General features: G+C 42.5%; 1 protein-coding gene and 1 long non-coding RNA gene across 5 annotated transcripts in view; one reads left to right on the forward strand and one right to left on the reverse strand.

The window, feature by feature from the left end:
• SDK1 (sidekick cell adhesion molecule 1) overlaps nucleotides 1–20,320 on the forward strand; it is a 380,086-nt gene that overhangs the window by 302,476 nt on the left and 57,290 nt on the right. For all 4 annotated transcript variants that reach the window (XM_071760473.1, XM_071760474.1, XM_071760472.1 and 1 more), the window contains 6 exons: nucleotides 1,918–2,033; nucleotides 2,316–2,505; nucleotides 4,261–4,359; nucleotides 12,445–12,639; nucleotides 16,667–16,868; nucleotides 18,840–18,943. In XM_071760473.1, the coding sequence (XP_071616574.1) occupies nucleotides 1,918–2,033; nucleotides 2,316–2,505; nucleotides 4,261–4,359; nucleotides 12,445–12,639; nucleotides 16,667–16,868; nucleotides 18,840–18,943 (906 nt within the window). The remainder of the gene's footprint in view (nucleotides 1–1,917; nucleotides 2,034–2,315; nucleotides 2,506–4,260; nucleotides 4,360–12,444; nucleotides 12,640–16,666; nucleotides 16,869–18,839; nucleotides 18,944–20,320) is intronic.
• The window catches only part of LOC139803882 (uncharacterized), a 395,404-nt gene that overhangs the window by 289,644 nt on the left and 85,440 nt on the right, over nucleotides 1–20,320 (reverse strand). The window lies entirely within an intron of this gene.

A 20,320-nucleotide genomic window follows, 5' to 3' on the forward strand; every position in this document is an offset into this window, starting at 1 on the left:
TAAATCTTCAGATAAACCATTCTCTCCTTTGTGAGCTTTTGAGTCCTCCTGCCAGCAGTGTGATCCTGCACACACCTCAAAGCCAGCCTGCACACAGGGCCAGCCCGGGCACAGCCTCCCCTTTTGTGGCTTCAGGATATCTCGTGGCTGCTGATCAAAGAGGAAAAGAAATATTTGTAAAATAAAGATTTTTTTTTTTTTTTTCTCTTTCTCTCTTTGAAAGGCTTCAAACTAGATAAAATAAAAATAAATGTGGTTGGAAAGGGCTTCTTTCCTCTACGCATTCTCATTTCCTGTGACCCACCTCCACCCTTTCTCTCTCCAGAAGTGATTCATGTGGGAGTAGGTCTTTGTGAAGATCTACAGATAAAGTTATGGCAGCTATCCAAAGACATTCATGGCTCCTGGCAATCTATTTTCTTTTAACATAATTATATCCTTGTGGGGGATAAATCTAGGAGAAAATTTTAAATAAAAAAAAAAAAAAAAGTATTTCAGTGTCAGGGGGAAAAAAATTGGATTTTACTCTGCTGCAGTGTTGTGTGATGGGGCTCTGTTCCTCATGTCCCAAATAATTGGTTATGGGGAAATTGTTTCAGAAATTGCTATCTCTGCGGTTAGCCTTGAGTGCACAAAGGTAGGGGGTGGTGCTTTTTTTTTTTTCTCTCAATTTATACTAATTCTGGTGTCATATTCATTATCTCCTTCATGTTGCTAGGAGCTTCGGGTGCTCCTTCAAAGCAGCAGATCTGTTCTTTCATTTGGACAGCCAGGAAAGTGTTACTTTTGGCCAACATTTTTGCTCCTTTTTGTGATATATTCAGGACTTAATCAAGCCTTAGTGTCCATAAGCACCTGTGTTACATAACTTGGTGAAATGTTCTCTTGAGGTCTGACAGGTGTAACATGCTTTAGAAAAGATTGTACCCTTCAGATGTTGGAAATGCCACAGGAAAAAAAAAAAAAAAAAGCAAAAGGGCAGCATAAAATGTGAACTCTTAAAAATAGCCTTGAATTCTGCCTGCCTTACATGGCCTACAAAAGCTTGCAGTTGTGTGGTTGTTCTGGAGTGGTCACAGTTTTAATGGCATGAGAAAATGCAAGTTTGCTCTTCTCTCGAGTCAGAGAAAATTACAGTGTTCCTGTGTCATCACTTCTAATGATGTCTCTAGTTTCATAAAAGCCAATTTTGCACCATAAATGAGATGGGCATATCTTTCATTTACACCGTATCAGTCCCTGAAAATACACCTTGCATTAATGTATCCGTCCATAATTGATGGATTGCAAATGTTGAGCACTATCACATAATCAAAAGGCTCAAAGGTTAAAGAACTTCTTACTGAACTGGGAGTGCAATCCAGTGGTTGAAATTATTGCTAACACCAGACAAGATGCTATAATTTCCTCTCAGATAATATAGGAAGCCAGGGTGGCGTGAAAGTCCTTGTTAGAACAGACTGTACCAGAAGATAAACTCCCATTCATAAAGATTTCCAGCTTTTTGGCATAGGGAAATAAAATGTATGTGAAAGAAATACTAGGAGATAGACTTCTGCAGAAGTCCAGCAATTTATACTTGATTCTAATTACTGTAAATATGTAGAACTTGAAATTTATTCATATCTGTCTGTATTTTCTGTCTGTAGACACAGAGTGGTATCAAATGTTCAGCTCTTTGCAAAAATTTCCATTTCTGAGCTGAACTGGCAAGAAATTGCAACACAGGCTTAAACAGAAAGATGATATAGAATGAATATAAGAGAAGAAGGGATTGTCTAGAACCTCCACCAGTCCTTTTGGATTTTCATGCTCTTCTATGGGATCATGGAACAATCCTAAGCATATAGGGAGATGGAGCAAAAAGATTACTATGTCTTACCTGTTTCTGCTCTTGGCTATGCCTTGTGACTCCAGTTCCCTCTGCTCCTCCTGAGAATGTCTCTGCTGAAGCTGTGAGTTCCACCCAGATCCTTCTGACATGGACTGCAGTCCCCGAGTCTGAGCAGAATGGTCTCATCCTGGGTTACAAGGTATGCACCTGGGGTTCCATGGTTACTTCATTTTTAATGCACTACCTGGATTTCTTTTTGCAGTTGTTTTTTATTAGTCACCTACTGGGTATTTCTATTATTCCTAAATCAGCTGGAGAAGATACAAGAAGTGTGCTGGTTCTGAAAGGGGTGATTTTTGAATATAAGCTTTTTGCTTTTATATAATCCTTTTATGTTTTGTGAAATGGAGGAGTTAAAACATGAAGCTTTCTTCTCGGTGCTGATGTTTCTTTCTGTATTTCTTTTACATTTATTCTGTAGATACTTTTCAAAGCAAAAGATTTTGACTCTGAACCCAAGAGCCAAACAGTCCGAGGGAACCACACTCAGTCTTTCCTGCTGTCCAGCTTGAGGAAATTTGTGCTCTATGAGATCCAGGTATTGGCTTTCACTCGCATTGGAGATGGAGTCCCCAGCTTTCCTGTAGTCACAGAAAGAACCAAGGATGATGGTAAGTTTGCAGCTTTCCAAAATAAGTATCTTATTTGAGCCAACCTTCTAACACTGCTTCCTTGTAGTGGTGCAAATGTAGATGACAGTTTGAACGATTTGGATTTTTTTTCTGATTTTGAACCCATAGGACTTGGTCCCTACCTGGTATAACCTGGCACTGTTCCATTGAGCCTAGGCTGAGGATTTAGCAAAAACTCAGAAAACCACAGTCCCTCATTTCTTCTTTCCCTGCAACCAACGAAGAGGAAAAAAAACCATAAAATTATACGCCAAAGCTTGATGTAGATGGCTTCTATTGAGGACAATTTTTAGAGTCCAATTATAAATTCCTATTGAAGTTCAATCATGCTCTAACAAAGAAAAAAAAATGTAGAGTACTGCAATTGAAAGCAATAAATAAATCTGGGTCTGATTGGACAGAAGGAGAGATATGGGATTTGCAACATCAGTTATCCCTTCTCAGGTTTTTACCAAAAAGAATAAGATTTTGACCCTGAAAGCTGAGCATACCAGCTTCCTTTTACAAGTGCCTCTGAGCTCAGGGACTCCCAAGCTGATGGAGTTTTACAAAAATTTAGTCCAACATTTTTGGCTTTGCAGATGCTAATGTTGCTTTCAGTTCCATTACCTTTTCAGTGTTAACTGAAGGCTAATACCAATGTGAGAGCTTTCTGTTTATAGCTCCTCCCTCCAAAAAGAGTCTTTTTTCATCAATATGTTTTCAACAGTAACAGAATAAACATTGGTTTCTACAAGCAACTTCATTAAGGTAATTTGGTTGAAAACACATTCAGACTGCTGGCTTCACAATTCATTTGCCATGGAGTGCAGGGAAGAAGTAAAAGCACAGAGGGACAGAGACAGGGAGGGGGACAGCAGCTCCCTGACATTTTTTTAAGCCTTTTCCCCCACACTCTGCTTGTGTGGCTTTTCTTTGAAAGGAAACAAGGAGAAATTACTATTAGCAGAACTCTCCATGGAGAGAAAAAGCACTCACTGAAATGTACATATTGGACTATAATGAGAAATATTTAAAACTGTTTGTTTTAGATAACCCTATTATAGCAGTTCCCTTCTTAAGTGGGTGTTGGCAAATGATACAAATTGTTCTTCCATGTTCGTGCCCCTGACAGAAATATGGTGTGTCTCCTCTGGGCTCAACTTAATTAAAAGTATCATCAGGGGTAATGCAGGTGGAATTTGTGCTGAAGGGGAAATTTTGTGGATGCTAATGTACGAATTAGCATCTCCTCACCTTGTGAACTTGGGCTGGTCAGTGCAGCCACCAGCTGTCTGTATTAATGTGCACCTCACCTGCCCCAGGTTCTCCTGCTCAGCCCAAAGCAGTTAAAATGCATATGTAAAATCAGAAGGCAGTTCAAAGCTGGTGCTGGTGACACAGGGAGGAGAGATTATTCACTTCCAACAGGTCTGAAGCTGATTAAGCTGACACATAACTCTCTGGGAAGGCAGGGCAGTGAATTGCTTTGTAGGATTGCTTTGCGGGGCTGGGGCTGCTGCCAGGGCTCCCCGCTGCCTGCTGAGGGGACTCCACAGAGGTCAGAGCATCCTCACCCCATGGATGGGGCTCTTCAGAAGACATTTTTATTATGCATATGCTTAGTGTCTCCTAACCAGCTATTTATTATTGGTGAGATACAGCTTTGAGCTGCCTTTTGTGTAAGGTGAGCAAAGAACTTGTAATTCCTCTGCTGTGCAGTGCTTACTAACATCATCTCTGGTTATCTGGCAGCCCCTGGGCCCCCCGTGAGGCTGGTGTTCCCCGAGGTGAGACTGACATCTGTACGGATTGTTTGGCAGCCTCCAGAGGAGCCCAATGGAATTATTCTGGGTAAGAGGGAGCAGCAAACCCTGGGCTGGGAAGAGAGGGTGGGAGAGCAGCACAAGCTCTGGCTCGTGGCTTTTCCTTCCCCTTGCCTGTCTGATTAGAAACCACACAGAAGCAAACCCATGGCTAAAGTAAAGGAAATATGTCAGTGTCTGCTGAGGGACCTTGTGGTGAGGAGGAATATTCTGCCCAGCTCCATGATGTGTGTTTTTCTGAGCCAGAATGATGTGGCATTTACAGCTCTGTGTTTGAGTTGTCATCCCTCTTCCCATCTGCATTTGGGTTTGTAACCTGGGTTACAGGATTTTCCCAGCCTTCCCCTCTCACCTTTGCCACATGTGCCCAATGTTTCAGTTTCACTTGTGCCTCTGCTTTATTGCTTCCTGTGGGGAACAGACAGCTCACAAGGGGTTAATTCACATTTGGCTTTTCATCAAGGGAAATAGAGGCAGCAAGGGATGACATGAATTTGTGGAAAACATTATCTTCCTCCTCTTGTAACTCCTGGGTTGTCTTTGCAATATGTACACCAAGAGCTCCTTGTACTTATCAAATGTGAAGAGTTTTACGACGCAAGAATCCATTCTTGCCTTTAAAATTAGAGTTGTTCATAGTTACACAGCAATTTTGTGTTCTGTGCTGATGTTAAACACATTTTAGGGTAGTTCTAGGTCACGAGTAAAGGCTTGTTTCTCAATTCTGAAAACAGAAATAAAGCTTTTTGGGTTTTGTTTAGCTCTCAGTCTGCCAGGTCTTTCTGCTTCTAATTTCAATGCCCTTGTTCAGGCTTGTGTGCAGTCTTTTAGAAATATTTCCTTCTTTGCTGGGTGATGGGCACTTCCTAGAAATGCTGTGACATTGGTGGCATCCCTTTTAATAAAGGACCAGTTTTTCATTGGGTTTAAACCTTGAGTCAAGGATGCAAAATATTTGCCTGGGTGTGTAGTTTCTCAAAGTGCTCTTGACACCTGAGGATGCAGGAAAATCATCAGCCAGGACCTGAAGGCAGCTGCTGCAGGGATTTTCTGAGCATGAGAAGGAGACTGTGTGGAGCTTGGCAGCAGTTACCTGCCAAAGACAGATCCACACAGGGTTTCTCTGCAACTCAGGGAAGCTTGGCTTCCAGGTTGTCTTGTGGGTTTGATTTGTTCCTTTACTGAGGAACTGTGTGTCCTAGAACTTGCTCACAGTAGCGGGATTTGAATCACAGGATGTGGTTAAGGAGGAAAAAAAATCATTTGATAGAGAGATGATGAGAAAGTACAGAAGAGACTTTGCTCTCCCCACTGTGTTCCAGTGTCTCACGTTGCTGCACTTTGTCAGGCTTATTTGATGAAGTTGCAAGCTCAGTGGAGTAGGAACTCTCTTTTATTTTGCCTTTGCACAGCACTTGCTGCCACACATCCCCTTTTTTGTTGGTTCTGCCTCAGTCCCACTACCTTGATGATAAAATCATACAATGCAGGGTTGGCAGGAAAGGGCAAGGGTGTCCTGTAAAGAATGCTTGGCATGCTCACCCTGTGCACTATTGTCTCTGGTGTCTCACACAGTCCTTTCCCAGGAACACAACCCAGGATATTTGCTACTGTCCTGGCTTCTTTACAACATTGATGTTGTAACTAAGTAGTTCTCTGATCCACTATTAATTCCTACCCTTTTCCTGCAGTACACTTCCAGGTCAGCCAGTCCCTCTTTTATATGTACATTAAGCTTTTTCTCTGTAAGTGTGATAATTTGCTGTAATTGAATTTCATCTTCCTGATTCCAGACCATCTCTCCTCATTATCAAGATCACTTTGAATTGCTCTCTTGTCCTCTAAAGGGCTCACAGCCACTCACAGTTTGGTTTTATTTTCATAGGTTGCCAGTAGACTGGTGATTTCATCAGCAAGGTCATTAATAAAAATATTGAACAGAACCAGACTCATGTTTCAGTCTCATGAGACCTTACTTAATGGATTCTCCCAGATTGTTAGCAAACCACTGATAGTATTTTGACTTTTTTTTTTTAAGAGTTCAAGTCAAAATGTGGAATATTTTTCTTAGAAACTGTTTCTCTTGTTTGCTTTCGACAGGGCTGTGTGTGACCACATTAAAGCCTTTCTTGGAGTCAATGTGGATTGTATCCACTCTTCCCACCTGGCCAATTACACTGTCAAAATGGAAAATAGATTATTGGATATTTATTATTTGCTCCAGATAAATACATATTGGCTGTTCCTTGGCACTCTATTATCCTCATGGTTGCTTACATATTGACTCTTTTTTTTCAGAATCTTTCTGGGTATTGAATTTCAGCTTGATTTGTTCGTAATTCTCTGGTTTTCCTTTCCCCATTTTAAAAGACTGGATACCCTCTTTGCCCTTCTCTTACATTATAGGATGTCACCTGTCCTCCACAAATCCTTGAAGATATTCACTAATTATTTGGAGACGGCTCCAGCTAGTTATATAGGCACTGCAGGGCAAATTTCATCAGGCCTTTCTGACTTGATTATATCTAGCTTAACTAAATATTCGTTAACCTGTTCTCTATTCCAGCCTACATCCCTGCTTTTATTGTTGTCAGTTTTAATTTGTGTTAAGGATCGAGTCAGCATCAACTTTTTCCGTGTGTGAAAATGAAGCCACGGAGGCACCAGCCTTCCATTCTTTTCTGTTTCACTTGTGCTCATCTTTGCTTCCCAGTAGTTGACCTCTTCTCCTTTGTCTCTTGGATTTTTAATGTATTTATAAAATCCTTCTCATTGCCTTTGATGCCCTTTAAGTTATAACTCCTTTTGCACTTCAGCTGTTCTGGTTTTGTCCCTACATGCTTGTGCTGCCTATTTATACACTCCCTTAGACATCTGTCCTGTTTCAACTTTTGTCCAATTCAGTTTTGATTTTCAGGTCATTAGTGTGCTCTGAATGCAAACATCTCGGCCTCGTGTCATCTTTTGTCTGCGTTGGGATAGTTGTACCTTTTTTTGTCTCTTTTAAAACTGTCAGGTAACCTGAATTCATTTTTACCTTAGAATTCCTTCCCAGGGGGACGTTACCTGCCAGTTCCCCCAGTCCACCACTTTGAAGTCCATTGTCTTTATATGACAGCTTTCATTCTTTTTTTTTTTTTTTTTTTTATATAGCAGAAACATTGTGGTTCATGGAAGAACTAGTTAGCTGTCAATGTAAGAGAGAAAAAGTAAAAGTTACTCATGCTGGGTATCTCTCTGATCTTTCCTAAGCAGTGAGGAGTGCTTCAGAAATAGATTTTGAAAAATGTGTAGCATTCTAAGTAAAGGTTGCAAATTTGGTTGGGTTTTTTTTTCCCTGTACAGCTCTTAAATCTCATTACTGTAATGAACTTCCAAAACACCACTGTAACCACCACAGTCAAGTGTGAAGTGGAGTCACTGGAAAAGATGACATTATTTTGTGCAGTGGTCTTCTATTGACTTGTGGGGTTGGAAAGAAAAAACACTTGCATTGCAAGAGCAGCTTCTATTCAGAGCCTTTGAACTAATGTTCCTGCTCTGCTAGCTTTGTCCTCTGTGTATACAAGCACCTTTGCAGCTAACATTTTTATAATCTATATCAAAACATGTTCTAGCATTTCAGAGAGAGATTAGAAGGATGAAATACTGGCAGGCACCAAGAGGGAAAACCACTTTTTTGTTTGTTTAAATATTTTACTGTAGAAGCCTGCTAGATATTTCCATTTCTCCTTTTGGAATGTTATGCCAACCATCTGAGGCTTTGCTCCCTCTTCTTTTCTGCATTCTATTCAGCTAGCACCCAGCACAGCTTCTTCAAATGCTGTTAAAGAAGAAGGCTGAATTAATGTGCATATGTGCACTGCTATCTGTGAGCTTCCTCTGAAAAACCAGAGCTCAACCAGCATCCTTTCAGGGCCTGGTTAGTATTCCTCATGGTATCTTTGTATTTAGCACTTACCTGAAGCTTATTGCAAAAGAGTGTAAGAACTCCACTGAGAATTAGAACCAAAATTGGATGTAATCCATGTTTGCAAATTCATATTTTGATCCTAGGCTGCGTTTTCACACCCGCTGGCCCTTAAGCAGATAAGCAGTAAAATCAACAAACTGGATTGCTGCTCCACTAGGCAGACTCTCACCTCCCAATATCTTTTGGCTTTCCCTAAGTTCTATGACAAATTAATAAGTGTTTGTATCTCTGCTGCACCATGGCCTGCATGAACGGGTGCTGAGAATTCTGAAGGGCTTTGTATGGTGATGAGCTTGGAAGCTTCTTTATATTCCTGGGGTGTTGTCATCTTCCTGCCTGTTTGCTTTGGGGAATCCACGGGGTGTGTTATAAATGACCTCACATTTAACAGGCAGTTCAGGCCGGTGCCATTTATTGAGCTCAGAAAGCTTAGCCTATGAACCTGCTTGTAGTTGGGCAAAAAAACACTTAAAAAGATGCTAATGCACAAATAGTTGCCTAGTTTCAATGAACAAATGAGCTCCAGGGGAGCTGATCTTTCAGAGGGGGTTTTATGCTCTTTTGGCCTGGCTAACAGCAGAACTCCCAATAGCAGAAGAAATATGGGATCTAATGCTTTATGGATGGGGAGAGGGGAATTAAGAAAACAATGAATGAATGAATTTTTCTTATTGACCCTCCAGCTACTTCATATTCTGTGAGATATTCCTTACCCAAAAAAGTTTGCTCTGATGACCTTTAAAAGAATTTCATAATCTTTGTTGGGGTTTTTTATTATTTTTTTAATATATAAGATATCTGCGACATCTTATTGTTTTAATCTAGCAAAGGAAGGAAGCTTCCTCACTCCCCCACTGCAGCAATTGCAGTTTTTGCCTCTTGCAGCCCTCGAGCATACATTAATTTCTCTTTGAACACTTTCCATTTACCTCTATTGATTTGCCTTGTTTGATTTCACTTAACATTCCCTGTCTTCTCCCATCCCTTGTTGCTGAAATTCATCAACTTAATAATTTTATCTTTTTGATCTTGTGTTAGCCCTAATTATTATCCAGGCTGGGGTTTAAATACTACATCTTCTGTGTCACTCAGAAAAAAAGAAAAGAGATGCTTTTGATACCAGCAAGTATCCTGGCTGTCCCAGGCAGCTGAATAGGAGAAGGTGATGCAGGGGATGAAAATTAAGATCCTGGCTGCTTCTCAGGTGGGTTTTGGGGAGCTCAGTTCAGGTTCAGAGGTTGGATATGTACCTTTGAATCAGACTGAGGGAAATGTTGAGTTTCTGAGTAGATACTTAAAGGTGACTGTTCTGGTTGTGCAAACTGTGCCTGAGATATCCAGGAAAATGGATATTTACCCAGCCTGTCAGCCAACACAGCAGTTGTAGGAGAGGATGGTGAAGGCTGATACTGTTTTTCACAGGGATGCATTGGAAAGGGAGTTAGTGGAGCCTGTCAGAGACACAGGCTGTGACAAGTGATTTCTTCTTTCTCATGGATAAATTAGTTTTTGCACTAGCCAAGGATTCACTCTTGTGTAAGTTATTACAATGGCCTAGATACGTACGTGTTCCTTTGCCTACTCTGAGCCTGCTTGTAATTGGCTTTCCAGCATGAGTACCACCATTTAGCAGTAAATAGTGATCTTTCTATTCCCTCCTTACACTTTAACTACACTGTATATTTTACTGAGGTTTAGAGAAGAGAGGAAATTGCTCGACAAGGATTTATCCCAGATACCATACTTATCTTTTAATAACTAGATAAATCAACTTTTCTGTTCTTTTAACATTCTCTGTTTCCCTCCAGGTCTTATTCTTTACGTCTTATGTCCCTTTATCAAACTTCTTTAACCGTCTTAGTTTCTTTTTCCTTCATCTTTTCTGCTGCTGTACAACTTTCCCCAGCATTTTTCTTTGACTGTTTTTCCCCTTATTGAGATCCTGTGCTGGGGTTTTCACTCCCACCTTCTTCCCATCTAAATAAACAAAAAAGCTCCTAATGTATCCATTGCTTGTCCATTTCTTATCTGCCTTTCTGTGGACTTTTAAAAAGATGAAAACACTAATAGTACTAAAGAGAAAATAACAATTTGGTAAAATATATTGGACCAGTAATAGAACTGATGCTGTGGGTCACAGGAGGTAGTTTGCAGGTGGAAAAATGAAGTGTTCCAAGTGTAAAACCCTAAGGCTTTGCAGGGATCTAAGCAAGCTCGGGAGCTCTGAAAAATCAGGCCACTTTTTCTCTAGTACTCTAATGCCATCCACCCAGCTGTCAAAATGCTGCTGTAGGAACGTGCCTGACCCTGGCTGCTGTAATGTGAGAGGGAGCCCTGGACAGGAGGAGCTTGGGCACTCCCAGCCTTGCACTGATGCTGCCCCTTTGTCCCCAGGTCTGTCCCCAACCCTGTTTGTAGCCACAACACTCAGGAGCTCAGAGCAAAGCTCCAGGAGCTTGGAAAATCCAGGTCACTCTTTGAGGTGCTGATGCATTTTGTTCCATGTGAGGCAGCCTTGGCTGGTGCCCCACATCTTCTAGAAGCTGCTGAAGAAAAAAGGACAAGGAAATACTGGTGCATCACCAACAGCACCGTGAGAGTCAGCACACCAAAATTCATACCATCTGTATCCCAATTAAATCCCACTGCTGTGACAGCATGCAGCACACAGGAGCATGGCACCATTTCAGGAGAGTACAGGAACTCTGGTTGTGCCTTTTCTGTGAGCTGGGCATGGGGCTATTGTTGCATCTTCACGTTGGGAAATAAATGTCATTGATTTTGTCTAATAGCCAGAGGTAAGGAAAAAAACCTCTGTTTTCATGCACTGACCTTCAGAAATGAAGCACACCAGGTTTGGCTCCACTTGTTCCTGTTACAGCCAAAATGTGACAGGAGTTCCAACTCTAGCTGGGATATTAATTCCAGGAGAAAGAGGTGGTCTCACATGCTGCAGACCCCTTTGTTGTTCAGAAGATGAGCAGAGGGCTGTCAGAATCATGCCATGCCTGGTTTGTTTTCAGCTGGTTTGATTTGAATTTGTTGGCTGTCCTCTGCCCTGGGTAACTCCATGAAGTGTTTAATCATACAACTGCATTCAGCTCGGGCAATAAATCCTCACACTGGTTCTGGTATTAATTGAATTTGGAAGTTAGCAGCTGGACTGAAAGTTAATGTTGAGCTCCAGAAGTGAGAGCCTGATTCAATTGCTGGGTTTACAGAATGGATTTGAACATTTGGCTGCTCCTCTTTGGGGGACAGTTGTTGCTAGTGGTGCATGAGAACTCTGGAACCCTCCTTTGCTTGGCTGGGTCATTAGTAATGCAGGTGAAACTGGGAGGTCCTAATTGTCAGGCAGGTTGGGATGGGGGTTATCACTTCCAGGCATGAACAAAATTGATTATTTAGTGCTGCAGGGTTGAAGCAGGACCTCAGAGCTTGCAGGCTTCTTTCTTGGGCTGTGGGAAAGGGCAGCAACGTCAAGTGGCAGCAGGGGGAGGCTTGTAGTGGCAGTTCTGGCACTCGCTGTGCATCACAGGGGAGTGGGAGAGCTGAGAAAAAAAGGCAAGAGCAAAAAAAGCAGGAGAAAGGCTCTGCGTGAGCAGTGCAAAGGCTGCATCATTTGGCAATGCAGCTTCTCTGCAGCTGAAAAACCTTTAGCTTCAGCCACTGCTGAAGCTGTGAAAGGGCAGAACAGGGTGTGAGCACGTGTGCATACATGTGCGTGGCTGTGCTTGGGTGGGAAGCTGAAAGGGAGAATGTTGTCTAGAGTTGGCTCAATCTGGTGAGTTTGATTGCAGACTCTCTCTGTTCCTTTGTCTTTCCAAAAGCAGTATGCTCAGCAAAATGGTTCTGTACCTTGTTGGTATAAATGACAGAAAGTGAAATCAGTTGCATAGCAGCTAATACCTCATAGATCCTTGTGTGTGCCACCGTGTGTGACTTCCCTCAGAAAGCACAGTGCCTGCCTGAGGTAGGGCTGCCAGACAGCAGAGTTTTATAAGAATAAAAGAACTTATTTTGTTCTGGTCTCAGATAACTAAGTAATTATGATCAACTAATGGTTTTGGTGCTCTTTTGTCCCTGCTGGAAAAAAAATCCTGACCCTTTTTCTCTCTCTGGTGGATGCTGTGTTTGCAGGGTACCAGATTGCTTACCGCCTGGCCAGCAGCAGCCCTAACAAATTCACAACGGTGGAGGTTGGCTCAACAGTCAGGCAATTCACTGCCACAGATCTCACCCCTGAGTCTGCATACATCTTTCGAACCTCTGCCAAGACCAGGCAAGGCTGGGGGGAGCCTCTGGAAGCCACGGTGATCACAACAGAAAAAAGAGGTAATTCTTGGAGCCACGGGTCGAGGTGGTTTCCGTTCCACGCCTTGGAGCCTGTGCTGCAACTTAGGGGAATTTGAATCACAGGCTGCAGCCTGCCCACCTCATCCTCCTCCACCCCATAAACCTGCCCCAAACCATAGCAACATCATGATTTGAGAAACATGGTGAGCAAGACAGACTTTTATGAGGCACAGTTCTTCTGACCTGCCAGGGTGTTGGAGATTGATTTTTCCATCAGCTGTTATATTGGCCATACACAGCCTCCTTCTGCAGTCAGATCTTTTTTTTTCAGGTCTCTCATTCTCTAGAAAGTTTGCAAGCTTAAAGGAAGTGATGGATGAATTATATTGATTAGGGAACACAGAATGAGAGGTGGTGGTGGTGCAGGATTTCTCTGTGGCCCCTCCGTTGTACCTCAGTCCTGACCTAATGTGTCAGTAATTACTCCAGCCTTTCACTGCTGCACACTCGAGCAGAATGTTTGCATCAGGACTGACCAGGTTTTTCCTGCTTCTTGCATCAGCCATAAGATGGTTACTCATGTTCTGCATCCCCGATCACATTCTGGTCTGTAGGGAACCTACTTGAAGAAAACAGGAGTTACATGTGTATAAATGAAACCAGATGTTTAGATACCAAACTTATAAAAATGTGAAAGGCATATAAGGTATTGCAGAACTGGCTCTCCATCACTGCTTATTTTTAATGCTTTGGCTCAAGTAACTGCTCAATCTTAAAATCTCCAGAGCTGCCATTTAGAAAAACCGTTTTTTCTACTTGTGAATGAAGAATTTGTTTTGGTTTTGTTGTTTTGGTTTGTTGGCTTTGGTTGGTTTGTTTTTTCTATTCAAAGCTAAAAGAGAATATATTGATAGAGAGCAGGAGTCCATGTTCCATTGCAAAGCATAGCAGCTGATCTCTTGAGCTGGCAAAATCCAAACTTAGCAGGGTGACTTTAGCAGCATCACTCCTCCCTTCATCACTGGAATTTGTGCCACTCTGACCCATTGTGCTCCCTGCATATGGTCTGTCAGAAAACTTGTCCTTCAAAAATAACAACCATGCAACTTCTGTGATTTATGGAAAAAATCACAGTCTGGGGAGATGCACACCTCATGTAACCAGGGCAGACACCTATAGACAACTTTCAATATTGTTAGCACTTTCATATGTGCTTGTGTGCCTGGTCCTTCCCCAAGTCTTGCACTAGAATGCAACCAATTATATTTACTTTTAGTTGTTAAAATATGCCTACTTAAGCAATCTCTCATTTTGAGCCCTTTCTACACCTGAAAGATCATTTAGTGCAAGAACAAATGTTCCCCATGCTATTTATTCACAAAGTCTTCCTTATTATTTTTCTATAACACTTCTTAGAGGAGACAATATTGGCCTGACATCCAACCATCAGCAGCAAGGACCAATGGGTTGCACTTCAGCTGCTTCTGGCCTGCCTGATTGGTGTTAAAATTCCCACTGACACAGCTCTCCAGGTTGTGGGCAGCTTTTCCAGCATAGACCAGTGCAGTCCTTGGAGAAAGAACCTCTAGAGCTGTATAAGAAAGCCTAAAGCTCCTCTTCTAAAGATACTGTCCATCAAAGAGATTTATCAGCTCAAGGTCTCTTCCATCCCTGTCTGATCTCTGTCAAAGTGGAAGTTTTACGTCCAACAGATGGAAGTTTCAAAAAACCCCATCATGCCCAATAAAGTGAATACTTAAAGCTCAGAGCCTCTCCTTTTCAGCATGATGTGCACAAGCTGTTGCTGGATACACAATAGCTGAAGGGAGACCTCCCAGCTCAGCTGCAGGAACAGCAATCCCTTGTTGGCATCAGTGCTTTAGGGCTATCTGGAGTAGGCAAGCCACAGTAGAACCTGAAACCCTTCTCTTCCTGATGGATGGTTTTCCTCTGTCCCTACACATGCTACAGAACCCAGTCCCAGGGCACTGAGAGTCAGCTCAAAGTGCTCCCATATGTAAAATGTGGAGAGAAAAATACATCTTCTCACATCAGCCAGATTGATATGAGGGGATGATAAAGCAATTTATCCAGTGTAGCTATTCTGCTACCAAGTAAATAAGCAAACAAACCTGAAATATATATTCATGACAATAAATATCCTAGAGTGAAAAGACATTTAATTTCCATCAATAAAAATGCATTTAATATCCTTGTAGTCCTTGATACCAAGGTAGGCATGCACCAAAAGTCCCTCAAAAATTAGTAAAAACGATCATTCTTGTCCTTTTAAATTCCTTGGATAATCCCAATATACAACTTTACATTTTACAGTGACAGGTGGAATTTATAGACTCAAAACTGTATTGTAGCCATATTGACCAGTGGTTCTTCTGTAATGTTTTGGGTCTACATAGTGATGTGACTCCCTTCAGAATAATCAACACCAATGATCAGGGCAGAATTGAGCCAGAAAATGTACACCTAGGGAGAAATTAAAAGCAGTCCATTGAATCATACAGCCTGGATATACATTCCTGCACAAACAACTCACCTTAGCATTTGCTTGTGGCTAAACTCCCATAAACTGTTTAACCCTAATAGTTTTGTACAGGAAGCAGGATGTACTTAACAACAGAAAGAAACCAAATCATAGGAGACTTTACAAGATCTGACCTGCCCAAAACTGCCAGCTGGCTAAAGCTTATCAGCAGAGAGCATTAAATCCCTGCACTATCCAGTTCCTCTGCTAGAAGAACCCTGAATCCCTCTGCCTGTCAGCACCAGCCACTGACCTTTTGCATTGTGCTACAGCTCACCTGCTGCTGGCACCCAGGGTTTCCTCCAGCTAATGGCTTACAAATCTCTGGGCACCCGTGTCAGCAAGAGCACGTCATGGAGAAATGCCAAAACGTGCAGGAAATGGTGTCAGGGGATGGCAGGGAAACGAGGTGCTGGCCACAGAGGGCTGTGAGGAGTCAAGCAGGAGAAGGAAGATGTGTTTGTGGAAACGAATGCTGATGGAATTGAATTGCTTCTGCAAAGCAAGTCACTGCTGTGTCTCCAATCAATTTCTGCTTTATTACATGCCACACATTTTAATCAGAATCGATAATCTTCATGATAAACAATTAAACAATTATTCCTCACTCTATAGAGTTTCTCTATTGAAATCGATGGAGTGCGGAGACAGGGTGATGGGAAAGGAGATCTGTATTGGAACACTTGGGGACTGGCACATTTATACCTGCATGGCCATTCCCTGCCTCATCTAAAATGTGTCTGGTTAATTACTCTGGAGAGATCTCCCTCAGCACTGCCTGGTTTGACTTTGCAGGTTCAAGGTTAGCAGGTAAGACAGGAAGAACTGGGGAAATCTGGAAGTGAAGTGCAGCAGATGCTTCAGCCCCAGCTCCACACCATCTCCAAGTTGGGGGTCTGGAAGCAGCAGCAGGAGCTGCTGATGGTTCCCAGTTCCTTGCCAGAGAGAACTGGTGCAGGAATTTAGGACTGGCTCCAGGTTGTGCACTTGGACTCTGCTCCACACCAGCCTGTTCCAGCTTTTCCATGCCTCTTCTTTATGCCTGGGCTGGGGAGCAGCTGGTGGAAGAGGATGTTATGTAGCAGAGAGGGGACATAGCCCCATGGTATCATGGACTAAGCACAGGTTAAAAAGGGAATTTGTTTACAGGCAAATTCTGTCAAAAGAGAAATTGCAGCTTGAAGCACTGCTGAGTTTCTTTAAAGATTTCTTTGGTCTGCTTAGCTGCTGGTCCTGGTGATTTTTTTCTTAACCTGCCAGGCTAAGACCCTCCCCATGTTTGAGGATATGTTAAGAAAGCACCACTCAATGCTGATTTTTTTATGAAGGGAGACAAGAATCAGCTTCACTGCTCTTCTTTGCAGTTGAAGTTGAAGGAATGGGACAGTTTGTACCCTTCATGGGGAAACCTCAACATTTCAATCTCCTCTGGCATTACCACTGTGAAAATCTGATCAGGCTGCCACATTTTCTTTTAGTTTGAGTTTCCTCTCAAAGCAGTACTAAATGATGGTTTAATTGCAGAACGACCAGCACCTCCCAGGCAGCTGATGACCCCCCAGAGTAATGTCTCATCCCGGAGTCTGCTGCTCAAGTGGCTCCCTGGAAGCGATGGATCTTCTCCCATTCGGTATTTCACAGTCCAAGTGCAAGAACTGCCAAATGGAGACTGGCAAACCTACTCCTCTTCCATCAGCCACGAGGCAACATCCTGCATTATCGAAAGGTACTGTGTTAGCCCAGGCTAGCCTAGAAATTCCCACACTTTCCCCTTCCAGCAGTTAAGAAGCCAAACCCAAGCATCAATCACCTTCACCGTCTTTAGGAGGAAGGGAGGTTAAGTGAGGTCAGATCCTCCCATTTCAGAGGTGGTGTTTTGAAAAGCAATTGAGAGATTTGCTGAAGGTCGTGCAATAAATCTAATTAAAGGTAGAGTGCAATGCATTTTTCTGAAGCCCTTCCTGGAAGCTCAACGAGGTAGATAACACTGCTCAGGCTAAGCCATATGCTCTGTAAAACACAACTAGTTAAAAATCCTTTCAGTAGTGACTGATGTTAAAATCCACTCTCAGTGCTGCTTTGCAATTATCTCTATATAAGCTTTTCCAAATGAAATGGGAAGCATTTTTATCTGTATTTTCCATACTGAAGTTTATAGATAGCATCAGAATGTTTAAACTTTGCTATTCAGGCTTCATGATATCTTCAGCAATGCTGCTGTAATTAAAGTCCTTGTAACATCTGCAAGAGCAATTGAATGTCAATGAGAAGGTACTTGTTTTGCTATCCATTTCCTCTATTGACCAGCTAGTACAAATCAGATTATTTCTAAAAGGCCATGAGTTTGTGGAGAATCAAATATTAAAAGAATTCAGACAGACATTTCCAGGTTTGCTATAAAAACATACTGATGTATGTAAGTGGCTATGATACATGGCAGCTCACTGCTCATGTGCCAGAAGATAGAGATACAGAGCTCTCCTTTTGTCTGACTGTGCAGAAAAAAGAAAACTTTACAATTATAGGTGCAAATATAGAGCTGATTCATCGACCTTGGAGATGTTATGCTCACCCTGAATTATATCCAGTAGCTTTCCAGTCAAAACCTGTAAAATCAAGGAAACCAAGTATGTCATTTAGACCTGACATTAACATTACTGAAAACTGATCAAAAAAGATTGTTCAAATTGTTCAAGTTCCTGTAGGTAAGTGTGTCCTAATAGGCTGGAACTACTGAAAAGAAGACTTTGCTAAAAGCATTTTCCTGTGAAAGTCCAGAAGAGTAGGATGTGCGTGCTGCAAGAGTGCTGCCCATCAGGATGCATTATCCCTTGGTGTTTAATCATTCCTTACAAGTAACTTTACTTGGGTTTGTAGTGAGTGCTACAGCTGCCAGCTCATGGCTAGACACCACCAATTAATTAGCTAAATCCCCTGTAACTTACAGCTCTGCACTTCTTGCCTCTGCAGCCTCCCCCACACCCTCTCCCTGCCAAGGCAAGACAGAAGAATCTTCGCTGAGGTTATGTCAGCTGAAAATCACTCTTAAAACATTGCACAAATAAAAAGAACGGTGGGGAACTTGTTGTTGCTGTCTTTATTAAATAATCCAGGCAATAGCATTAATTTGAATTTCAGTAGGAATAAAACACACTGATCAAACAGTATGAGCCAGAGGATTAGTCAGAAGGCCAGGGCTCCAACTCCCAGCACCTGCTGTGAGCTGACTGACCCCAGGCACGTTCCCTGCCTCCTCTCTGCCTGTCACCCCTGCCCTTGCATTGAGGATGAGCTGACCCACAGATCTTTTTTGAAGCTTTCTTAGGCAAAGCACCACGAAGGCCACATTTGGCCAAAGTGGGATGGCAGCACATTTTGTCCTTTCCACCAAGCCCCAGGAACTGCAGCTTTCTGGCTGATTTCTGAAGCCTGATGCACCTCTGAATGTTTTCAGGATGTCCTGAATGTTTTCAGGACTCAGGCCACGAGAAAGTTGAGGAGATGCTGATAGCAGCACCATCCATGTCCTGAAGAAGCTGGGGGAGGCTGCAAAGAAAAAGCGATGTGGAGAAGAGACACGCTGCTCAGTGGCTTTAGTTGCCAAGGGGCAAGTTCTCTCCAGAGGCTTGCTCAGAGGAGGGTTGGGATGATGAGGGGACATTTCATCCCTCAGCTGTTTTTTTTTTTCATTCCACAGCTTGAACCCATTCACCTCTTACAAACTGCGAGTGAAAGCAACCAACGACATCGGGGACAGCGACTTCAGCACGGAGACAGAGGCAGTGACAACTCTGCAGGATGGTGAGTGAGGAGGAGAGGGGGGCTGGGGCATCACCATGGGATGGGTGCTCCCCAGAACTCCTGGCTTTGCTGGACCTGCTGCCATGTGTTCTCCACTGGGGCAATAGAGAGAGAATTCAACATCCAACGGTGTTTTGTTCGGAGGAGATTGATACAGGTAGTAATGAGATGTGGTTGAATTAATAACAGGCAGCCTTAAGTGTCCTGCTGTGCCCTCTGATAATGAATCATGCTTTCAGGAGTCTCAAAATGGAATTAAACTCTGCTTAATTGGCTTCCAAACTCCACACTAACCATTATCTTTGCAAAAATTGAATAATTTACAAGAGATTATTAAAAATAAATGTAGAAGTGTGCATACAGCTGAAGAAGTTTCTCATATTGTTTTCACTCACAATCCACATCAGTCTGCAGTATGGCAAAATTGCTGAGGTAGAAGTAAGAATACAAAGCTCCTGGAAATGGGAGCATTTAATCCTGAAGATCAAGGCTAATAAACTGTGAGTGACATTGACAAGGCTTTTATTTTTAGCCTTAGAGATCAGCTTCTAATTCCTTGATTGTATAAAGTCAATGCCTGAATGCAGAAGTAGCTCTGATGTCTTGAATGGAGAAAGGAACTCTGCAAAGGATGAAAAAGTGCCAGTATTTACCCTTTGCCTGGGAAGAGGGGTGATTCTGGGCTACATATATATAAATATACAAACATGGTGCTATGAACTAGCCAGTATTTAATACAGTATTTAACTGATTAGTTAAATATCACAATGAGATGTAAAAATAGGGAAGAGTTTTGAAAAGGAATGTTTAAAGAGTGTGATCTCGAAATCAGAAAAACAGAGGACAGAGCTCAAGGGTATCCCAAGTCAAACAAGAAACCCTTTAATAGTGGAATAATGTGCCTGAAGCCAGCCTCCACCTTCCTAAAGAGCAGCTGCTGGACTGGTGCAGGCTGGAGCTGGCACTAATGAGGCAGCACTGTTGCAGAATTTAAAATTTTCTTTTCGGTTCTCTTTGAATTTAGTTACAGCAAATCCAGAGTTTGTGCTCACAATACATCAGGGAAAGTCTGTGCAAGCTTCTCACCTCCTTAACTAACTGAACATTTATTCTGCTGAGCTAACCTGGTGCTGCCACCGGAGCATTGCACTGTGGAGGGCTGTCAGCTCCTGATAAGCCTTCCCTGCCTCCCATCTGAGCTGCTGAGGTGTGTGTGTGATGCTGGGTTACAGAGCAGAGGCACAGGAATGGGTTAACCCGAGGTAAATCAAGCTCTCCTTGCTGTATCAGCTGCTCATGCCAGCCCACTCTTCCAGCCTGCTCACGTCTCTAAACTGGAAAAGGGTAGATTGAGGTTGGACTAGGAAGAAATTCTTC

The sequence above is a fragment of the Heliangelus exortis genome, chromosome 17, assembly GCF_036169615.1.
Source record: "Heliangelus exortis chromosome 17, bHelExo1.hap1, whole genome shotgun sequence".
In the NCBI taxonomy this organism is placed as follows: domain Eukaryota; kingdom Metazoa; phylum Chordata; class Aves; order Apodiformes; family Trochilidae; genus Heliangelus; species Heliangelus exortis.